The sequence below is a fragment of the Mirounga leonina genome, unplaced genomic scaffold, assembly GCF_011800145.1.
Source record: "Mirounga leonina isolate KUSES-001 unplaced genomic scaffold, KU_Mleo_1.0 Mir_151, whole genome shotgun sequence".
Lineage (NCBI taxonomy): Eukaryota > Metazoa > Chordata > Mammalia > Carnivora > Phocidae > Mirounga > Mirounga leonina.
Genome location: NW_023270377.1, coordinates 41,528,246 through 41,548,207, shown reverse-complemented (window position 1 = coordinate 41,548,207; position 19,962 = coordinate 41,528,246). Strand labels below are relative to the sequence as shown.

The following is a 19,962-nucleotide window of genomic DNA, read 5'->3' as shown; positions in this document are numbered from 1 at the left end:
TTCAGCTCAGGTCATGATCTCAGGGTCGGGGGATCAAGCCCCACATTGGGCTCTGCACTCAGTGGGTAGTCTGCTTGAGAATTCTCTTCCTCTGCCCCTCCCCCCACTGTCTCTCTCTCATAAATAAATCTTAAAAATAAATAAAGTACTATGTTTATGTAGATATCTATGCTTATTACAGAAATATATCACTAATTTTTGCTAATGTGAAGCTAGCATTTTACTTTTTATTATTTTTGCATTTCCCCCAATTTTTGTGTATCTTTTAATAGCTGCTGATTATAGACACTATAGCTAGTTGTGGGCTAACATTACTTTTATTATCCTGGATAGTACAATTTTGATAGTAGAAAGCTCATTTTATTTAATTTATTTTTTTTAAGATTTTATTTATTTATTTGACACAGAGAGCGAGAGAGTACAAGCAGGGGGAGCAGGAGAAGGAGAGGGAGAAGCAGGTTCCCCGCTGAGCAGGGACCCCAATGCCGGACTCGATCCCAGGACCCTGGGATCATGACCTGAGCTGAAGGCAGATGCTTAACCATCTGAGCCACCCAGGCGCCCCAATAGAAAGCTTATTTTAGAATGAGCTCAGAGAACAGAGTAAACTACTATGTCAGACTTTGAAAAGACTGCAATGAATAAAAAAAGAGCTGTGGTAAACAATCTTTAGAAGATTATCCGTCCGAAGTGCATCATCCTGATTTCTTATGTTTCATTCATAGCTTAGTGATGAAGGTATGAATGGATCCACTCCTGATTAATTTTACTAGGCATCGGCTGGGGGTCTAGAAAAATCAGATATCCCTTTCCTTCATTTCATTTCTTTTCTTTTCTTTCTTCTTCTTCTTCTTCTTTTTTTTTTTTTACTATAATAAGCATTTAGATCTCCAGTAATATTGATTGTTCGATTGGGTGTTGCATGTAATTTTGCAGTTTGTTCAATCACTATTAGATAGTACACATCCTGTTTGTAGGGGAATGTGTTTGGAACAGACTGATGTTGGTTACCGAGGATGGCTTGCTGATTTGTTGTTTAGATGAACCAACACATACAATATATTACTATTTGGAAGTAAACCACTGAAGACTAGCAATGGTTTCTACCCAATTTAAAACACCTTTGGGAGGACAGTTTCTCTGTAAATAATGCTTATACCTCAGAAAGCTATTTATTATGAATGCTCTGGATACAGACAATGAAATGTTTTCAGTACACATACTATCCAGTCTCTTGGCATTAACCAAGAAAAATGTCTAATGTAGACTTAGAAGGGATTGACGCTTTGGTAAATTTTTTAGATCAAAAATGTTAGGACAGTACTCTCAAATCCATTTGTTTTGAGAAGTGCATAAATTTTAAAAGGATAATTAGAATATGGGCCACAGAAATCATGTTCAAATCTAAGTATATTCTCCATCAATTTGATTAGCATTCCCAACAATCTCCAAACTCAGCCTTAACGTTAAGTGAAATTTTTAAGAGAGAGGCTCTGTTGATGTGTAAAATATGATTCGATTATCATTAGAAACGTATACAGACACATGTATGCACACGTACATAAACACAGAGTTGGGGCGGGGAATATACCTTTTACAGTGGTTATCTTGGAATGGTGGGATGATGGGATGACATCTTAATGGAGTTTTTATATTTCTAGTTTTTTTTCAAATTCTCTATGATAAACATGTACCACTTTTATAATTAGGAAAAAAATCCATCTTAATGTAAACTTCAAGAAGATACATTAGATTGAGAAATAAGAGGCTTGACATGATATGTTTAAGTGCCAAATAGAAAGATAGAACAGGGCAGTGCCCCTAGGACAGGGATTAAAACCCACTGGCATGTGGGTCATTTTAGTTGCCCTTTAATTCAGTGATTTTCTCCTCTTTCTCTACATATCACAGTTTCTGTTGTTACAGTAAGAATATGCATTTGTGACAAACTCTCTTTTGCTATTTGGAAAGGGGCATGTAGTCCATCAGCTATTCCCAGAGATAGTAAGGACAACTTTACTTGTCGGATGGCTTACTGGACAGGGAGGGCCCTTGCTCCTCAAGGCTCCTCAGTGCTCTCTGCCCTTTGCAATGATGCTGAGAATGGCCCACCAGCACTCGAGCAAGGAGGAGTGTTAAATGGCTCGTCTCTAACAGCTGTGTCACGTGCCTCCTGCCTGGAAAAGAAAAGATCTGAAACCTATCCGTGGTTACTGTATAAATAGTGTTTACCCTGGTCCATAATCAGGGTGGCCGCTATCATTTCAATACCAGCTACCCAAAGCTGAAGCAGCTCAAAATAACCAGGTTTTGGTGAAGATATGTCTGTTCTTAGCCACCCTATGCCTAATAACCTCACCTAATTGGGCACGCATATTGTCCTAAGGATATTCTCCACAGATAATTCAATGCTTCCACAAAAAAACAAAACAACAACAAAAAAGGAAAACCACACAGTTTCTAAGGAAGTAAAGTATATATACCTAGTGAGAAAGAAAATACACTGAGGCCATCATAGACAATGTGGACCTTTTAGTGGTGGATTTCATCACTTAAGTCTTGGTTTTCATGTTCTATTTCAAGAAAAAAAATGTGAAATTCAGTATATGTGTGTGTGTACACATAATTTTTGCTACACACACACACTATGTCACTAAATATCTGAGAAGACAGGGAGTGGTGGTCTCTGGAGTCAGTCTGAAGGGGTTCAAATCCTAGCACTGCCACTTCCTATTGGGCTTTGGGCAAACCACTTTGTTTAACTACTCTGTGCGTCAGTTTCCTTTCTTATAAAATTGGAATTATTAGTGTATCTAACTTCATGAGATTATGAAAAGGATTAAATAGCTCCATGAATGTAAACATTATAATGGTGCCTGCAACATGGGAAACAAGCTTTTGAAAGTTCTGATATTTTGGTTAACTATGAGATTCATATTTTTATTTCTGAGACTGGGGTGTTACACTGGGATGCTGGAACATGGAACAGGTGTTCTCTGATTCTGAGGGACAGGAATCTTTGACTCGGAGTATACTAGAAACTGAGACTCAGGGGCACCTGGGTGGCTCAGTGGGTTGTGTCTGCCTTGGGCTCAAGTTATGATCTCTGGGTCCTGGGATCGAGTCCCGCATCGGGTTTCCTGCTCGGTGGGGAGTCTGCTTCTCTCTCTCTCTCTCTATCCCCCCTCTGCCCCTCCTCCCCGCTTGTTCTCTCTCTCTCTCTCAAATAAATAAATAAAATCTAAAAAAAAAAAAAAAGAAAGAAACTGAGACTCAGAAAAGTCAAGAGGAAACTGAGCGTGAGCGTTTGGTGAGTGAGCACCAGAAGTAAGGCAACACGCCATTAGCAAGGGACAGTGCAAAATAAGATTCAAACAGCAAGTAAGAAGAGAAACCGGTAACAACAACAACAACAAAAAGTTAGTGGTAGAAACACCATATGTATTTAGGAATTTTGTTTCTTTTGTTCTGCCCTCATGCAATATTTCATTATTTTTATGTAAAATGGAAGTTTACATGATTTATACTGCATGAGTTAAATAAAGTATAAAAACATATACAACATATGTGAAAGTTGAGAATAGTTTATTCTTTGCTTCTGGGCAGTTCACCCCAGATTATGTTCGTTATCTGTCATACCCTGATTAAGTTTCATTAATCCCTGTATGATAGCAGAGTGGTGGCATCGCTACTGAGAAAGAATCAGAAGGTTCCAGAACTTAGGTGAAAATCCGAGCCCTTTCCAAAGAGCCAAGCAACACAGAAGACCTGAGGTAAGCCTTTGTTTTAAAGACCATGGTTTGTTTTCAAATTTCAATTTTATTTTTTAAGGTCTACTTTTCACAAAGTATAAATAAAGGTCCATTTTTGGAAGGTGGGTTAGTTGTCTATTTGTTGCTTGTTTTTTCAGATTGCCTGTTGTGCATTTGAAGGGTACTGTTATTCATTTATCTTTTGAAGTAACACTTAAAGTGTTCAGATTCCATTTGCGGGTTTGTCTACTTATTGGCAGCCACACTAGAAAGAAGTCTGGGTCACAGATAAGGTATTTGTTGTCACAGATCTTTGTACAGACCATGTAACAAATACTAGTCTTCTTTAACTCTCATTGCATTGTAAATCTTATTTCATTGTGCGGAATTAAAATAGAATACAAGATTTTTTCCCCTTGATTCAGATAAGTAGAGGAATACATAAAAGAAGGAAATAAAATCAAACTTTTACATTTGGTTATGGATTAGCTAAAAATATCAGCATTTTCTCTTGAAATTGTAGGAATGGAAATATGTGTTACCCCAAATCAAGAGCTGCATATTTCATTCTCTGAAAAAATTTTCTGGGCAAATGGAGGCATGGAAGAGAGAAGAGATTTGTCTTATAAATAAATAACATCTTAAAGAAAAATAAAAGGGGTGCCTGGGTGTCTCAGTCAGTTAAGCATCTACCTTCGGCTCAGGTCATGATCCCAGGGTCCTGGGATTGAGCCCCGCATCAGGCTCCCTGCTTCTCTCCCTCTCCCTCTGCCTGCCCCTCCCCCCCAGCTTGTGCTCTCTCTCTGGCAAAGAAATAAATAAAATCTTAAAAAAAATTATAAAAATTGAAATTAAAAAAAAAAAGAAAAAGATCTGTCTTTATTCTTCAGTTCCCCACCCACCTGTAGAAACAGAAAATGCCATGGCAGTTTTCAGAGGTGACTGCATTGTCTTCATGGTGGAGGAGAAGAGGCAGTTTGAGGGAGAACAAGACTCCCTAGGAATCTTGAAATCAAAAAGGTTTTCTCATGAAGCCATATTTACATACAACAAAAACCTTGGATTTTCAAGAACAGACCTGTTTTTCTTGTTGTGTGAGTGTTTTTAGTCTCTCCATGAGTAAACTTCTGTTAGAAGTCAGTCCTAATTATGGTAAGCACATTTATAGTTCTGGGGCAAGAGAGCAAAGGAAATCCACAAAAGGCAAACACCCTGAGGGGAGACTGAATGGACTCTTGGATCACTAAGATTCTGTGACTAATCAGCATCCTCTTCTTTAGATATCCCATATATGATCCTAACCAATCTTCTTTTTACTTAGTAGAAAACAACTGGAAACTTCCCAAATGCAACACAATCCTTTTGTTCAATTGTTGACTGGTAGTAGTTTTAAAAGAAACCATTTTCTGTATTCTCCTCAGAGGTATCTTAATTTTCCCTATCAAGCTCATAATCCAAAAGCACTAAAGTCAGCAGGACCTGATGCCTAATTTGCTTATATGTATGGTAAAATCTAGTGCCGGCGATCATCCACGGCCATTGCCCTGCTTCAAATATTCATGATTCTCCACAGTCCAAAATGCATTAAGAGTGGGAATGGTGCCAGCAACAGTCTTCCTAGTGACAAGGAGCCTTCTCAGATCAAAGAAGCAAGATGTTAAAGACTTCAAACTAAACTGTCTTTGTAAGAGACACTCACAAAAGTAATGCCAAAGCCTACACCCTGTCTCAGTTATGGAACGTCAGTGAAATAAAGAAAAACATGGATGCTCATTCTGTTTTTCTGAACTCATTTTACTGCAACTACTTTGCTTTTCTCCTTTCTTCCCATTGCAGTCAAACTCAAGGATGTGACGCAGTGAAACTGGAAAACATGATTAATGTTTTCAAAGATAAAATGAATGACTACTGAGGAATTAATAGCATTTTAGCCAATATGATTTTGCTAATGGAGCCTGAGTAGCATGTAGAGAATGATACAAAAGCAAAGTTAAAATGGGAATAGGAGCTATCAAGCATACATGTGAAGCAAATACACATAATTTAAATTGTCCCTTTATATCATTTGTCATGAGCCACATCTGCTTTTACACCTGTGCTCCTTCCTTGATCTATCCTGACACTCTGGAAATGTTAGGCATGCAGCCAATTTCTTACCCAGCCATTCCTATGATCAGACCTAGCTATCAGCTTGCTTTTTTCTTACATTAAATCAAGTATCAACCCCGGGGCTCTGAACCATTTCTGACTGACAGGACCAACAGAAAGTTCTAGGCTAATTACTTCTTAGGAGTAGCTCCCAGTGCAAAGAGAGTTACCATTGACCTACTTTGGACTTACTGAAATAATTTATCAGGTACGATAATTAAGGGAATAAAAAGCTGTTTCTAAAACTAACCAAGTACCAGAAGTATTTGTTGAAATCATAAGTTGGTATTCCCAGTGCTATCAGATGGGGCTTTATTACTTTGCAATGAGTCAATTTTATTATGTTTGACTTATTTATAAACCATTCTTTTTCTTTATAAATTATATTTGGCAGGATATATTTGAGAGTCTCTTTGATGTATAAACATATTAGTTTTGAATTTTTTCAGTTTAGATATCAAGAGACACAATCTTTTAAGCCCTTCTTTCCTTCCCCTCTTAACCTCTTCCCTATAAATAAGCTTTCACATTTCTTTGCACAGGTGTTCCATTTGTTTGAAGTCCATCCTAAATAAAGGAATGCCTCCATATGAGAGTGGATATATCTGTGTTGTGAGCCACTTCCCATGTGGACTTTTAATTCTCTCTTTTGGAAGCTTAATTCTTTCCTACACCTAGGTCAATAAATATAACTGAAGAATCTTCTGAAGCAATGGTGTTTTTTTGCTATTGAGTAAACCTGACCATCTTCTGATTTCTACAGCCTTGATGTTCTCCATAAGAAGAAAAAGGGAAGAGAAAAACCTTGAAATGAAATCAGAGAATATAAGTGAGAGGCTTATATGAGCTTATAAACCATCTATTCTCTCAAAGGTATTAAAATGTAATGTGTTTAGGATCATGGTTTATCAATGCCGTCCTCTAATTGTTATTTTTTCCTCCTTTCCTCCATTTTCCTTACCCCCTACCATCTATCTAGCTATTATCTATCTATCTATCTATCTATCTATCTATCTATCTATCTATCTATCTACCTATCTATCATCTATCTTCATGTCCAGTGTGACTTGTGTAACTCAAAAACTCATCTAACTATGAAAAGAAGATCAATTGATTATGATTGATTGTAATTGATCAACTGGCTTTTTAATTCTAACAAAGATTTAACTTCATCCAGAAAGTACCTAAGCATTTTTTGAATAACTAGACTTATTTTTTTGTGGTGAAATGTATAATATTAATTTCTTCGGCCAGGGTTAAAGAAAGATCAGGAATTAATTTTTCGTCTTTGTTTCAGTATTGCAGATACAATAATAACATAATAGTAGTATTTCATATCTTGTTGCTTCATAATTCAGGATTGAGGATATTTGTGTGCATAAAATTATAGTTTAGTTAGTATCAAAGGAAAAAATAAAATTGAAGACTGAGTTGCACTCTTTGTTGCCACACAGCATATGCAGTGTTTTATGTTTGGGAGAGGACCTGGTCGTGGTTTCATCCAAAATCAACAGCACATCAACTCTCCTCTGCTTCAGTTGACTAGTACTAGAGTCAGATCACTCCCCAACTGCTTCCTATCATATTTTATAGCCTCTTTCATTCCACGCCTATTTAATTTCATTTACTGCTTTATTCTTGTGTCCTTCAGCTGTTCCAATCTGCCCTTCATGGTCATAACTAAATACAATATGTTAACATACAAAGGTATTTATGTAAATGAAAATCAATACTTTTACCATTTTCAGCACCATTCCTTCTTGCTTACGTTGGACATTTTAAGTACATTTTATTTAAATGCTAACAACTTTTCATTCTTGCCTGGGAAGTATAATGATCTTCTTGGCTCCCTGCCCCCTGAATCCCTCTAATCTTCACAGCTATAGCCACTTAGCCCCATCTGGAGGTTCAGCTTTATTCCGCATTTTGGAACTAATCTTGTCTCTAGGCTGGGGGCGTACAAGATGTCCTAGCCAAAAGCTAACTGATTCAGCATCCAGTCAGCCTTGCTGCTGGTTTCATTCTGACCTTGTAATTTATTTCTGAGATCTAGATGCTTGTCTCAGCCCCTTGTAACCAAGGCTTGGCTTTCTACATCAGTTCCGGCAACTGGGTATCTATCCAGTCTTGCCCGTATCTGTCTCTGTTTTCCTGATTGATAACCAGTTCCTTGATAATTGAAGTTCTGCTTTGCCCTTCTCCTTGTTCCCTTTGTAATTGAGCTTCTTTTTCTGAAGACTGGGACCTATGACCTACTGTTGAATCTTTCTGATGCCACCAGCCTTGTCCCTATCTCCTCATTCTACCTGCCCTCAGACCATAGATCTGAACTTTTGCTAGAATACCAGGAGTGACACTGCCTGCCTGGACATTTTCCCATTGCCTGCTGCAGGCATCTCCCTTGTCACCAGCTCTAACCCTGCAGGTCTTGAGTCACTACATCTAAGCTGCCCGCAATCTGGCTATCTTATTATTCCAGACATGGCAGGAAAGAAATACGATTTTAATTGCATCTTTGGTTGAATTGTTTTGTTTTTTTGTTTTTTTTTTTGAAGATTTTATTTATTTCTTTGACAGAGAGAGAGAGACAGCGAGAGCAGGAACACAAGCAGGGGGAGCAGGAGAGGGAGAAGCAGGCTTCCCGCTGAGCAGGGAGCCCGACGTGGGACTCGATCCCAGGACCCTGGGATCATGACCCGAGCCAAAGGCAGACGCATAACGACTGAGCCACCCAGGCGCCCCTGGTTGAATTGTTAATGCTAACATCTTCTAGTTACTTTCACCTCATATCTTCACTGTGGCCCTACCACTTAAACACCTCAAAACTCAGTTTCCTCTTTGCAAAGGGAAATAATGGTGGAATCTACCCCTAGGGTTATTTTGAAGGTAACTGAGAATTGAAAAACTAAACAGATGGACCAAAACCCATAGTAAGCAACTAGTAGTTTTTAGCTGTTATTTATCTCATTTCTTAAATCTTTGCATTTGCAAAATGAGCTTTGTTACCTAAAGATGATCACTGAAGAGATGAGAAGTTAGGGGAATGGAAATTCTTAAGAAAAAATTAGGAACCCATGTGAATTTTTTTAAAAGTAAAATAACTGACAGCAAGATAATTAACAGCTTGATGATGTTGAACTACAGATGTGGTCACCAGCAAACATTAAAAATGGGATATTTAAAGGATACATTTCCTATCTGTGTGTCTTAATATATAATGACTATGAGTATATAGAGCCCTAAAGCATTTAGGAAGCAAAGATTCTCTGAGTCAGTCATTTATTTTACAGAAGTGTTTCATAGTCATTTGGGAAGTTTTAGATAAGTAAAATTTTAAGTCCTACTTCTCTGAAATTCTGATTCATTAATTTTGGGGTGGAACTAAAGAAAATATACATTTATTGACCTCAGGACAGTCAAATCAGTACATAAACTACCACTGGCTGCTAGCTACTCATTGGTGAGAAATGTTTGACAGGTACGAAAACTCTACTGATGTTTGCTTTTATTAATGGATGGCTATTTCACTGGGGTATAGTGTTTACCTACAAGTACCTGATTAATTTACCCTAAGAACTCCAGTTGCTCCCTTGGAATCCTAAAAATCCTTAAAATATTTTAAGTGCAGACTGTTTAACTCTTGCCAAAATTATCTTGCCTTTAGTTTTTTCTTTTTGTCCCTTAGATGAATTGCTTCCTCCACCCACAAAAGTTTGATCAAAACTATTGTTTTTTTCCTCCAACTCTATTGAGATATAATAGACATATAACATTGTATAAATTTGAGGTGTACATCGTGTTGATTTGATATGCTTATATATTGCAATATGATTACCACCATAGTGTTAACTAACACCTCCATCATGTCACATAATTACTATTTCTTTTTTTGTGGTGAGAAGATTTAATCTCTTAGCCAACTTGATCAAAACGATCATAAACTCCTCTAGACAAACATAGTGGGCATAATGTAGAAAACAAAGGGCACTTGGCTGTTTTTCTGAAAGATATCTGTGTAAAATTGAGGTGTGTAAACCAGGGAGAACTCTGCCTCTTTCCACTATCATGCCACAAAGACCTCACTCTGGTGAATTTTGGGTTGCTCCCTTTGGGTATGATTAGGGCAGGACCAATACATGTGGAGGCCCTAGAAGACTAACATTTTGGGACTCATGCAAAATAATGAATGTTATTCATTATTTGTTTAGTGTATCTTTTCAGAAGAAGCTGAGTATTACTCAGATGAAGGGAGAAGTTGATCCTAGAGAGTAGCCCAGAAGTCATTCTTTGCTTTACTGCCTTCCCAGTTCAGCTATGGGTGTGCATATGCATATACCTTAAATAAATTCTCTGCAGTTACCCAGATCCACCATCCTAGAAAGCAGAGTAGCAACTCTCCATTGTTGATTGACCATGGTTCTTGAGGGATGTTCTGATAAATATGATTTTCTTTCCATCTCTTAACATTGACAGTATTTGGGGGCCTAAGTGATATTTTAAATATATCTTATCAAGTAATGCTCTTAACAGCTGCCTGGCTAGTTCAGCTCTTAATTCAGCTTCAGAAACTCCTTGCTGTTATTATAGCCCTCATTTTCCCCCCTTCAGAACTGGATAAGAAAAAATGCTGAAAATGTCTTTTAGGATATGGTTGATGGAGTAAAAAGAAATTAATTATTGTTATAATTTGTTTAAAGAGTAAAAAGAACACGTTACCAGACATCCTCAGCATCTTCATCACATTCTGCACCGAACTGGCAAATATCACAGGTTGAAGTCTCCTTTTGACTGGTTTCTCCTGAGCCTTCATGGACTAGAGAACAGAAGAAAGTAAACAAAAGTAATTCAGATAAATATGCTTGATACCAACACTCTTAAGACTATTCTGTATCAAAGCTGTTACTTTTCCAATAGACCTGTTTGCTTTTTGGGGTTTCAAAGAATGTCTTACTCACTTCCTTTCTTCCCTAAATTTAAGGGAAACACTAGCAATAATTGATATGTAGTAAACACTTCACTTTTTACAAGCAAAAAGAAACAACAAACAGGAGGGTTTACTGGATTTATCAAAAAACTTGGCTAATAAGTAGACCATATGAAAGAGTTATTAATTAAAAGGGATTTAGACTGTTACTTGCCTAGAGGAAATATCTAGTGTTTATTTTATGAAGAATACTTAACATTTTCACTTTCCCAAATTACAGATTTTTTTTTTTCATTTAAAGGCTTTTATACATAATTAAAAATATTTGGATGGGCCGTCTTGACATTAGATAGGTCTTACTTTTTTCTCAAGATGTTTCATACTTAGAAGGAAAATATATTGATTATAAGTTTTTAGAAAACTGCTTTCAGTTGGTTTATACAGTAAGTTTTGTATTTTATATAAATATTGCACAGAGCCTGTCATAGTGATTTCCTCTAGGAGGATTATGAACATATATTTCATTTTAAAAATATATATTCTCGGGGTGCCTGGGTGGCTCAGTCGTTAAGCGTCTGCCTTCGGCTCAGGTCATGATCCCAGGGTCCTGGGATCAGCCCCGCATCGGGCTCCCTGCTCGGCAGGAGGCCTGTTTCTCCCTCTCCCACTCCCCTTGCTTGTGTTCCTGCTCTTGCTATTTCTCTCTGTCAAATAAATAAATAAAATCTTTAAAAAATATATATATATATTCTCACTGATGATGATTATTGATATTAATCTTTTTTTCCTATAAATTACAAGTACAGAAATATGCAATATATAACTTAATTATAAAAGTAACTTTTCAAAATCAGGACACAATAGTGTAAGTTGGACTTAAATATTTTGCCCCCAAGGAATGAAAATCTGAGAGCACTTTTGAGATGATGGATTACTATTTACCCAATTAAAAAATATGTAGTTGAAAGCAAAAATAGGTTTGGATATAGATGAAAAATTGCAACAACATAACTACTATATAGATAATTTTATTCTATGGACAGACAGTATACTTAAAAATGGATGTTAAATCAAGAGAACCTTTAAAAAAGTGTACTTCTGCCAAAGGTTAGATATTTTCAATAGAAAAAGAACACAAGCTCTTAAGTATGGCATTGGCTCCAATCTTTATGAGACTAATAAGATAACATCTTTAACAAAGACACATATATTAACATGCACCCTGAAACTAACAAATCCAGTCTGACTTATTTTGTTTTAATATGATATTTTCCTCATTTCTTCTTTGTCTATTAGCAAGAGAGTTTTTAATATTTATAAAAGCAGAGGTCTTAATTCCTTGATTTTCTTTAATTTACTTCTGTGCAGGTAAGTGATTTAATTAACCCCCCCCCTCCAAATAAAAGACAAGAAGCCATCTAAGGAAGTTCTCTATTTTATAGTTTTTCTTTTTTCTTTTTTTAAATTTTTTTTAAGATTTTACTTATTTATTTGACAGAGAGGGACACAGCGAGAGAGGGAACACAAGCAGGGGGAGCGAGAGAGAGAGAAGCAGGCTTCCCGTGGAGCAGGAAGCCTGACGTGGGACTGGATCCCAGGACCCTGGGATCATGACCTGAGCCGAAGGCAGACGCTTAACGACTGAGCCACCCAGGTGCCCCTGTTTTATAGTTTTTCCAGGAAAGGTAGAAATTTATTTTTTCTAAAGCAACTTACCCACCCCCGTACTTGATGGTTTGCAATTACATGTCAAAAAAGTTATGAATTAAACAGATCAACTTCAATTGCAAAAGTATGGATGGTATAGTTTTACATTTGGAAGTCTTAAGAAAAGGTATTCCTCCCCAGAAAGAAGAGGGAATTTTAGACTTTGATAGAATAGACAACACTTATTATCCACTCTATTACTTTAAAACAGGCAAGACCATTAGAGTGGACCATGGGGATAAGAAGGAAGCTGTGGCCTCTCCTCAGGAGAGACTGAACAGCTGCGGTCTCTTTATTACTTTCTTATTATTAATGCAACACAGAAGCTGCTAATGGGAGAGAGCCTTTTAGTGTTAGCAAGATTAGCAGCTTCCAGGCTGAAACTTCCCACCACTCAGGAAACATACTAACGCAACGGGAAGGTCCTTAATGAGCAGTTATAGTCACTTAGGGGCAGCCCCATTTTCTTTTGCAGTAGAGATCCTTGGTTAGGGATCTACTGGAAGTAACCTAGGGAATGAGTTGTGCTAACTCAGCACAACTAATAATATTTCTACTGGAAATCATACTACATTTCTATAAATGGACAGTTATCGGTAGAATCAAGATGTTTGCAAATTCTCCCATATGGATGAAGCGGCAAATTCAGAAGTAGCAGTAGCAATGCCTCCATCAATAAATATTCCGGGAATAAAATGATATTATATGAAGTCATCCACAGTGAAAACTAAAGTAAAATCTTTCCATATTCCCTGAAGCACAGGCTTGCTCCTTTGTAATAAACAAATCAGTACAGAGTTTTCATTTAACCAAGTCGACCAGTGGTTCTTAATGGGGCTCAGAAGCTCTGGTAAATTTTGTTTGTTCATTTATTTATCGTTTTTAGCATAACTGCCCTGGGATATCCTTGGAGATACTGAATTGTAACCTTGATGCTTAGAAATGAGTATTCTAAAAGACGAACCATCCCTGTGTCAGAATCTCAGCCCTAAATAATACCAACAAGACTCTGTCTGTCCCAAGCATTCTCTCCACGCATTGTTTAGCACAGGACTTGTGACAGGTCACCATGCACGGGGAGCACCTGGAGGTTTGGTTAAAATGCAGATTCTGATTCAGCAGGTGGGAGATGTGGCCTGAGGTTATGCTTTTCTTGCAAGCCCCCACCTACTGTTGTTGCAGGCCCACAGACGACATGCTGGGGAGCAAGGATAGCACCGTGTTTTTCAAACCACCATTCACAATTTATTAGTGGGTAATGAAATGGAGTTGGTGGGTCACTTACCAGAGTTTTTGTAAACATGAAACAGAATATACTAGAATAGAAAACACTGAGTGCATCTCATTTAGAAAGCATAGGTTTTATTTTATAACACTGTTTTAGTCATCCATATGTACAGCTACACAGAGCTGCGATATAAATTTCATTTCCTACTAAAGGTCACAGTCATAAAAGCTTGGAAACCACTGATTTAGCACGCGGTAGATGCTCAGTAAATGTGTGTTGAATAGGACTGTTTCTTCTTCCTGTTCTTTCTATGTTATCAGAAATGAGAAGGGCCAGTTCTTAATCATATGCGTTCATCCACTGATTACACAGGAATAAAATTCATGTATCCTAAAGTATTATTTCAATTATACATTTGTATTTTAATCCTTTTGTTTTGTGAGGTAAAATAATTATTTCCTTTTATTCTATAGAAACTTAGATTTCAGCAAGTGACTGAGGGAAATTTGAGGGGTAAAGGAGGCAGAGCTCCTGAAAGCATATTTTATCAAATGTGCTGCCCTTAGTTAGAACTGATTTAATCCTTTAAGATTCTGGATTGGGGTGACGCTTGGGTGGCTCAGTTGGTTAGGCGACTGCCTTCGGCTCAGGTCATGATCCTGGAGTCCCGGAATCGAGTCCCGCATCGGGCTCCCTGCTCAGCAGGGAATCTGCTTCTCCCTCTGACCCTCCCCTCTCTCATGTGCGCTCTCTCTCACTCATTCTCTCTCTCTCAAATAAATAAATAAAATCTTAAAAAAAAATCTAGATTGGGGGCTTATTAAGAGATAATCTAAATGAAGGGGAGGAATTGGAGGGGGAGACGAACCATGAGAGACTATGGACTCTGAGAAATAAACTGAGGGTTCTAGAGGGGAGGTGGGTGGGGAGATGGGTTAGCCCAGTGATGGGTATTAAAGAGGGCACGTATTGAGTGGAGCACTGGGTGTTATACACAAACAATGAATCATGGAACATCCCATCAAAAACTAATGATGTAATGCATGGTGATTAACATAACATAATAAAATAAAAAAAGGAAAAAAAAAGAGATAATCAAATTACTTCTCTCTCAACTCTCCTTGCCCCAATGGTTTCATCTGGAGGTTACCGAAGTTCCTTTATCACCACCTTGTTCTGGCCCAGTATGGGTCTTCACACCGGATGTGCCAGCTGGAGGCCATTCTCTTCCTGACCCACTAGAGTGACTCCTGGGCCTCTTAAAATATCCTAACCCATGTTATGATATTTGTGAAAACATGGTGAAATATAATGTTCAGTTATTCAATGCCATTTATTTTGTTAAAAACTGCAGTAAAATTTATATTTATTGAAATGCTCAGATCTTAAGTGTATCTTTCAATCAATTTTGAAGAATGCATATCAAGGCAAGGAACAACTCTACCATCCCAGCAGATTCCTTTGTGACCCTCCCAGCCATTATCCTACTGCCACCCTGTCTCTATATATAGACAGTTTAGTGATCTGATTTCTGTCACCACAGATTTGTTTTAACTATTTTAGAATATCACATCAATGGAATCCCACAATATTTAATTATGGTGCCCACCTTTTTCACTCAGCATCATAGCTTTTGAGATTAATTCAGGTGGTTGTGTGGATCTGTAGTTTATTTCTCTGTACTGCTTGGTATTCAAACGAATGAATATATTATAGCTCATTTATCCATTTTCTTATTGAAAGACATGATTGCTTTTAGTTACTAGCCAGAAACAATAACTGTATTTATTAATAAAGCTGCCATAAATATTGTTGTAAAGGACTTTTTGTGCATATTAGTTTTTTATATCTCTTGGACAAATATCTAGCAGTGGTATAACTGGGTTTCAAGGTAAAAATTATTCTTGTTTCTCTTTTTATTCTTGAGTTGCAGGAATTTTTAATATAATTTGGGTATCAGTTTTTGTCAGATGTGAAAACTGTCAGATGACGTGAAGTAGAGGTTGAGGTCCTATCTCTGTTTTTCCCCTATGGACATGAATTTTCTCTCATGACCTATGAATGTAGTGAAATACGTTGATTGATTTTCTTACGTTAAGCGAACCTCCCATTCTTGGGATAAGTTCAACTTAATCATGGTATGTAATCCTTCTATGTAATGCCGGATTTCATTTGATGCTATTTTGTTCAATTTTTTAAAATCTGTGTTCATAAGATATACTGGTTGTAATTTTCTTTCCTTATATTGTCCTTGTTTGATCTTACTATCAGGCTTAAAATTGTCTCATGATAAGAGGTGGAAGTGTTCCCACTTCCTCTGTTTTACGAAAGAGTTTGGGTATGATAGCATTATTGTTTGAGTTCTTTATACAAGGTTGTTTAAATTTTCTATTTTATTGATTTCTGCTCTTATTTTTATAATTTCCTTTGTGCCATATACTTACGGTTTAATTTATTATTTTTCTAGTTTCTTAAAATGGAAGCTTGATTTTATACCTTTCTTATTTCCTAAGATAGTCATTTAAATCTATAAATTTCTTTCTATAGGCTGTTTTAGCTGCATCCCACAAATACGGATATATTGTGTTTTCATGTATTTATGTTCAAAATATGTATTGTAATATCTTTTGAGTTTTTTTCTCTGACCCATGCATTATTTCGTAAGTATGTTTTTAACTTCCAACTATTGAGGGTTTTCCAAGTTACATTATTTTTATTCATGTTTAATAACTCTATCATGGATGAAGAACATATTCTGTTTAATTTAAATCCTTTGAAATTTATTGAAACTTGTTTTACGGCTCAGAACCTGGTCTATCTTTTTGAATATTCCATATGCCTCTTAGAAGTTGTAACTTCTTTTGAGGAGTAAGTTTCTATAAATGTTAATGGGCTTAAGTTGATGGTTAGCATTGTTCAAATCATCCATAATTGTACTGAGCTTTTGTTTAATTGATCTATCTTTTCCTGAGAAAGGAGTGTTAAAATCCCTCTCAATGACTATAAAATTGTTTCTAGTTCTCTTTTGTTTGTTCTTTTGTTTTGTCCTGTATTTAGAAGCTTTGATATTAGGTATATAAACATTTAATAGTCTTATGTCTTAAAGAAATGACCCTTTTGTCATTAGGAAATGCCCCTTTTAATCTCTGGTAACACTATTCACCTTGAAGTCAACTTTGTTCTGATATTTATATAGCCATACCAGCTTTTGTTTGCTTAGGTAAAAATTATTCTTGTTTAAAGGGTGTTACTTGAAAACAACATAGAGGTGGATCTTGATTTTTTCTATTCAGTCTGAACACGTCTGCATTTAATCAGGGTGTTTAGTCTATTTATTTTAATGCAATTATTATTATTTTAAAGATTTTATTTAAAATTAGTTTTACTTTACAGAGCTGCCCTACTCATTTTTGTTAATTTCCAAGACAAAAGCCAGAGATTTCAGTACTAATGAAGACTCATGCCTATCGTTGTTAAGTGATTGACTTCTGACACGTGTGTGCTCTAACATTTCAAACTTACTTAGTCTCACATTCTCCATGGAAGACACTATTGACATATGAAACTATAGATTGTTTTATTTTTTCCATTATTTTTCTACTCTTTCTGATAAAAGGACCATATATTCCTTTCCATAGCCATATTTCCATTGAATTCCATGATACCACTGTTGGTCTTGTGACTTGCTTTTGCCATTGAAATGTGAATGGAAATGAGAAGCTATATAAAAGCCATCATGTGGATTTTTACTTTCTTGCTCTTTCCCTTTGCATTAAAAAAAAGCATATTCCAGAATAGGAGTGGTTCCTTTAACCAATCCCAGAATGAAATTATATTTAGAGCAGAGCCACAGTTGAGAGAAAGCCATGAGAGCAAGAATTATGCCATTGATGCTATAAGCCTCTCAGATTTCAGGTCATTTGTAACTATAGCTTTGCCTAGTGAAAGATGAATAATAAGATGCAATTAATGCTATTAATAAATTCTAAGGAAATGTATTTTCACATCATTTTCCACACCTCAGATTTTGGTTGCATTGCTCATCTATACAACCCTAGCTCTACTTTTAATTCTCTCCAAATCTGCCTTCAAATTTTTTACAATTTATTTTCTATACCAGCAATGGTTAAGGCATGTTTCTTTTTTTATATTTTCATAACATAGCAGTATGTATCCCACTCTATGCATGATTCCCATTTTCTTCACTATGTAGCTCTGTAGTATATCGCTTTGACAGATATATAAGGTGTCCCATTTAAATGAAACATAGCACAAACATTAAACACAATATAAACATGTATGAATAGAAACCTCCACATGCATCATCTAAAATAAAACAGGCAGTCCCTAAAACATCAGATTGTATCAACAAAAAGAATGAGACTTCTAAGCTTAAATATGACCCATATATATAGGTTCTAAACTTATTTGAATTACTCTAAAATTGAAGCAAAAATTACACAAATTTTACATAGATCTTAATCTGATTTTTTTTCAAAATCTAGAATACATTTTTTTTTCTATTTAGTATCAATCTAGTATTCAAGTTTCTTTCCCTAAATAGTAAGATGACAAAGTAATTCTTGGCAGACTTAATTTTTTCCACTTTGTTTACATAGAAAAAAGACTTATCAGTGATAACATTCAATGTATCTGTTGTAACTAAAATTACTTTGATTACCAAATTATAAACAGCAATATTTTCAAATAGAAACAACATTTTTTTTTATTTTGAATAACTTCCATAAGTTATTATTTCATTATCACCAAAAAGCTGAACTTTGAGTTTACCTTCCAATGAAGGAAACATTCCACTTAAACAATAGAAGGAAATTTTTAAATCAAAACTCTCCGTTCTATTCTTTAATTGGTACAACTTGTCAATTTTGCCTTTTGTATGCCAGTTTTACCTCCCATGTGCCTTTCCCACACATTAGCTGAACTTAAATGATGGGAGTTGCTGACAGTTCCTAGAGGCTCAGACAATTCCAAGCCGTGGTTTTTGAGCCAGAGTCATGTTCCCTTTTACATTTTCCAACATTTCCCTAGAAACCCAAATAGGGCTTTAAAGAAAAATGAGAATAAGAAACATTTTCCTTTTATTCATATTCTAATGTGAGAATATTGTAATGTGACTAATAATGACACCGTTACATCATATTATTGAAATGCTAAAGCAAGAGAGGTAGCATTTTGGTCCGCTGTTTATAAAACACAGATGCATTGTGTGTACGTATCAATGCCCGAAGATGTGTTCAGATTTTAGGGACGAAATCCATTATCTTTGTTTCATTTTAATTAAAAGAGGTACAATTCCACTGGTAATTTTTAATTTTTAAGTGATTTAAATGCCAAAAACTAAAGGAAGGCTGAAATTACGCTTACACATAATAATTTAAAATTCTAAAAACCACTTGAAAATCTAAGAACTAAGTTCATGACTGAGCAAATGTAATGTTATATTAAACACTCAAAAGAAGAGATCATTACAGAAAATTTAATTTTTCATAATTAAACTAATTTGCTAGAGCTTGACAAGGCTTCTTTAGAAATCACACGTAATTTATCTTCTACACAACTAAAAATAATTTAAGAGATTAGTACAATGCTACTATGTTGAGGCACAATTCTACTGCCATCATTGAAGTCTGACTGATTTCATTCAGTCCTATCTGAGCTAGAACTGAAGATACTAGGTTGATTAAAAAAAAAAAAGGAACAGATAAACGAAATAAAGAAAAAAGAAATGAGAGAAGGAAGGAAGGATGAGATGAAGGAAAGAAGAAAAGAAAAAAGGAAAAATGCTTATTTAGTTTGCTATCATGCATGCCAGAATTCATAGGAGCAAGTTACTATGCCAGACTTCAGGAAACTCTATCATGTCAATCATATGATAATTATAAACAAAATATTTTTCTCAGTCTAATTAATTTTAATTATTTTATCAAATTCATATAAATAATTTAAATTTTTTTCTTGTTAAATTCCTAAAAGATGAGAAATTTATTTTTCATTGGTAAATTATGAACACTGGCTTGGGCTGAATGAGCTACTATAGAGCATGGTGGATACCACATCCCCATGAGAGGAGACTGAGGAAAGATTAGGAGGTTAGTAAGTGGAAACAGCAAACATGGGGGATAGTTTTGTACAGAGTTGCTGATGAGGACAACACAGAATGAGGCACTAGTCGGAAAGGATGT

The 19,962-nt window shown here is 36.0% G+C and overlaps 1 protein-coding gene across 1 annotated transcript in view; it reads right to left on the bottom strand.

Annotated features, from left to right (window-relative positions):
- Positions 1 to 19,962, bottom strand: part of TMEFF2 (transmembrane protein with EGF like and two follistatin like domains 2) — a 226,765-nt gene that overhangs the window by 88,585 nt on the left and 118,218 nt on the right. Inside the window, exon 5 of the mRNA XM_035007499.1 lies at positions 10,617 to 10,713. Coding sequence (XP_034863390.1) covers positions 10,617 to 10,713 — 97 coding nt within the window. The remainder of the gene's footprint in view (positions 1 to 10,616; positions 10,714 to 19,962) is intronic.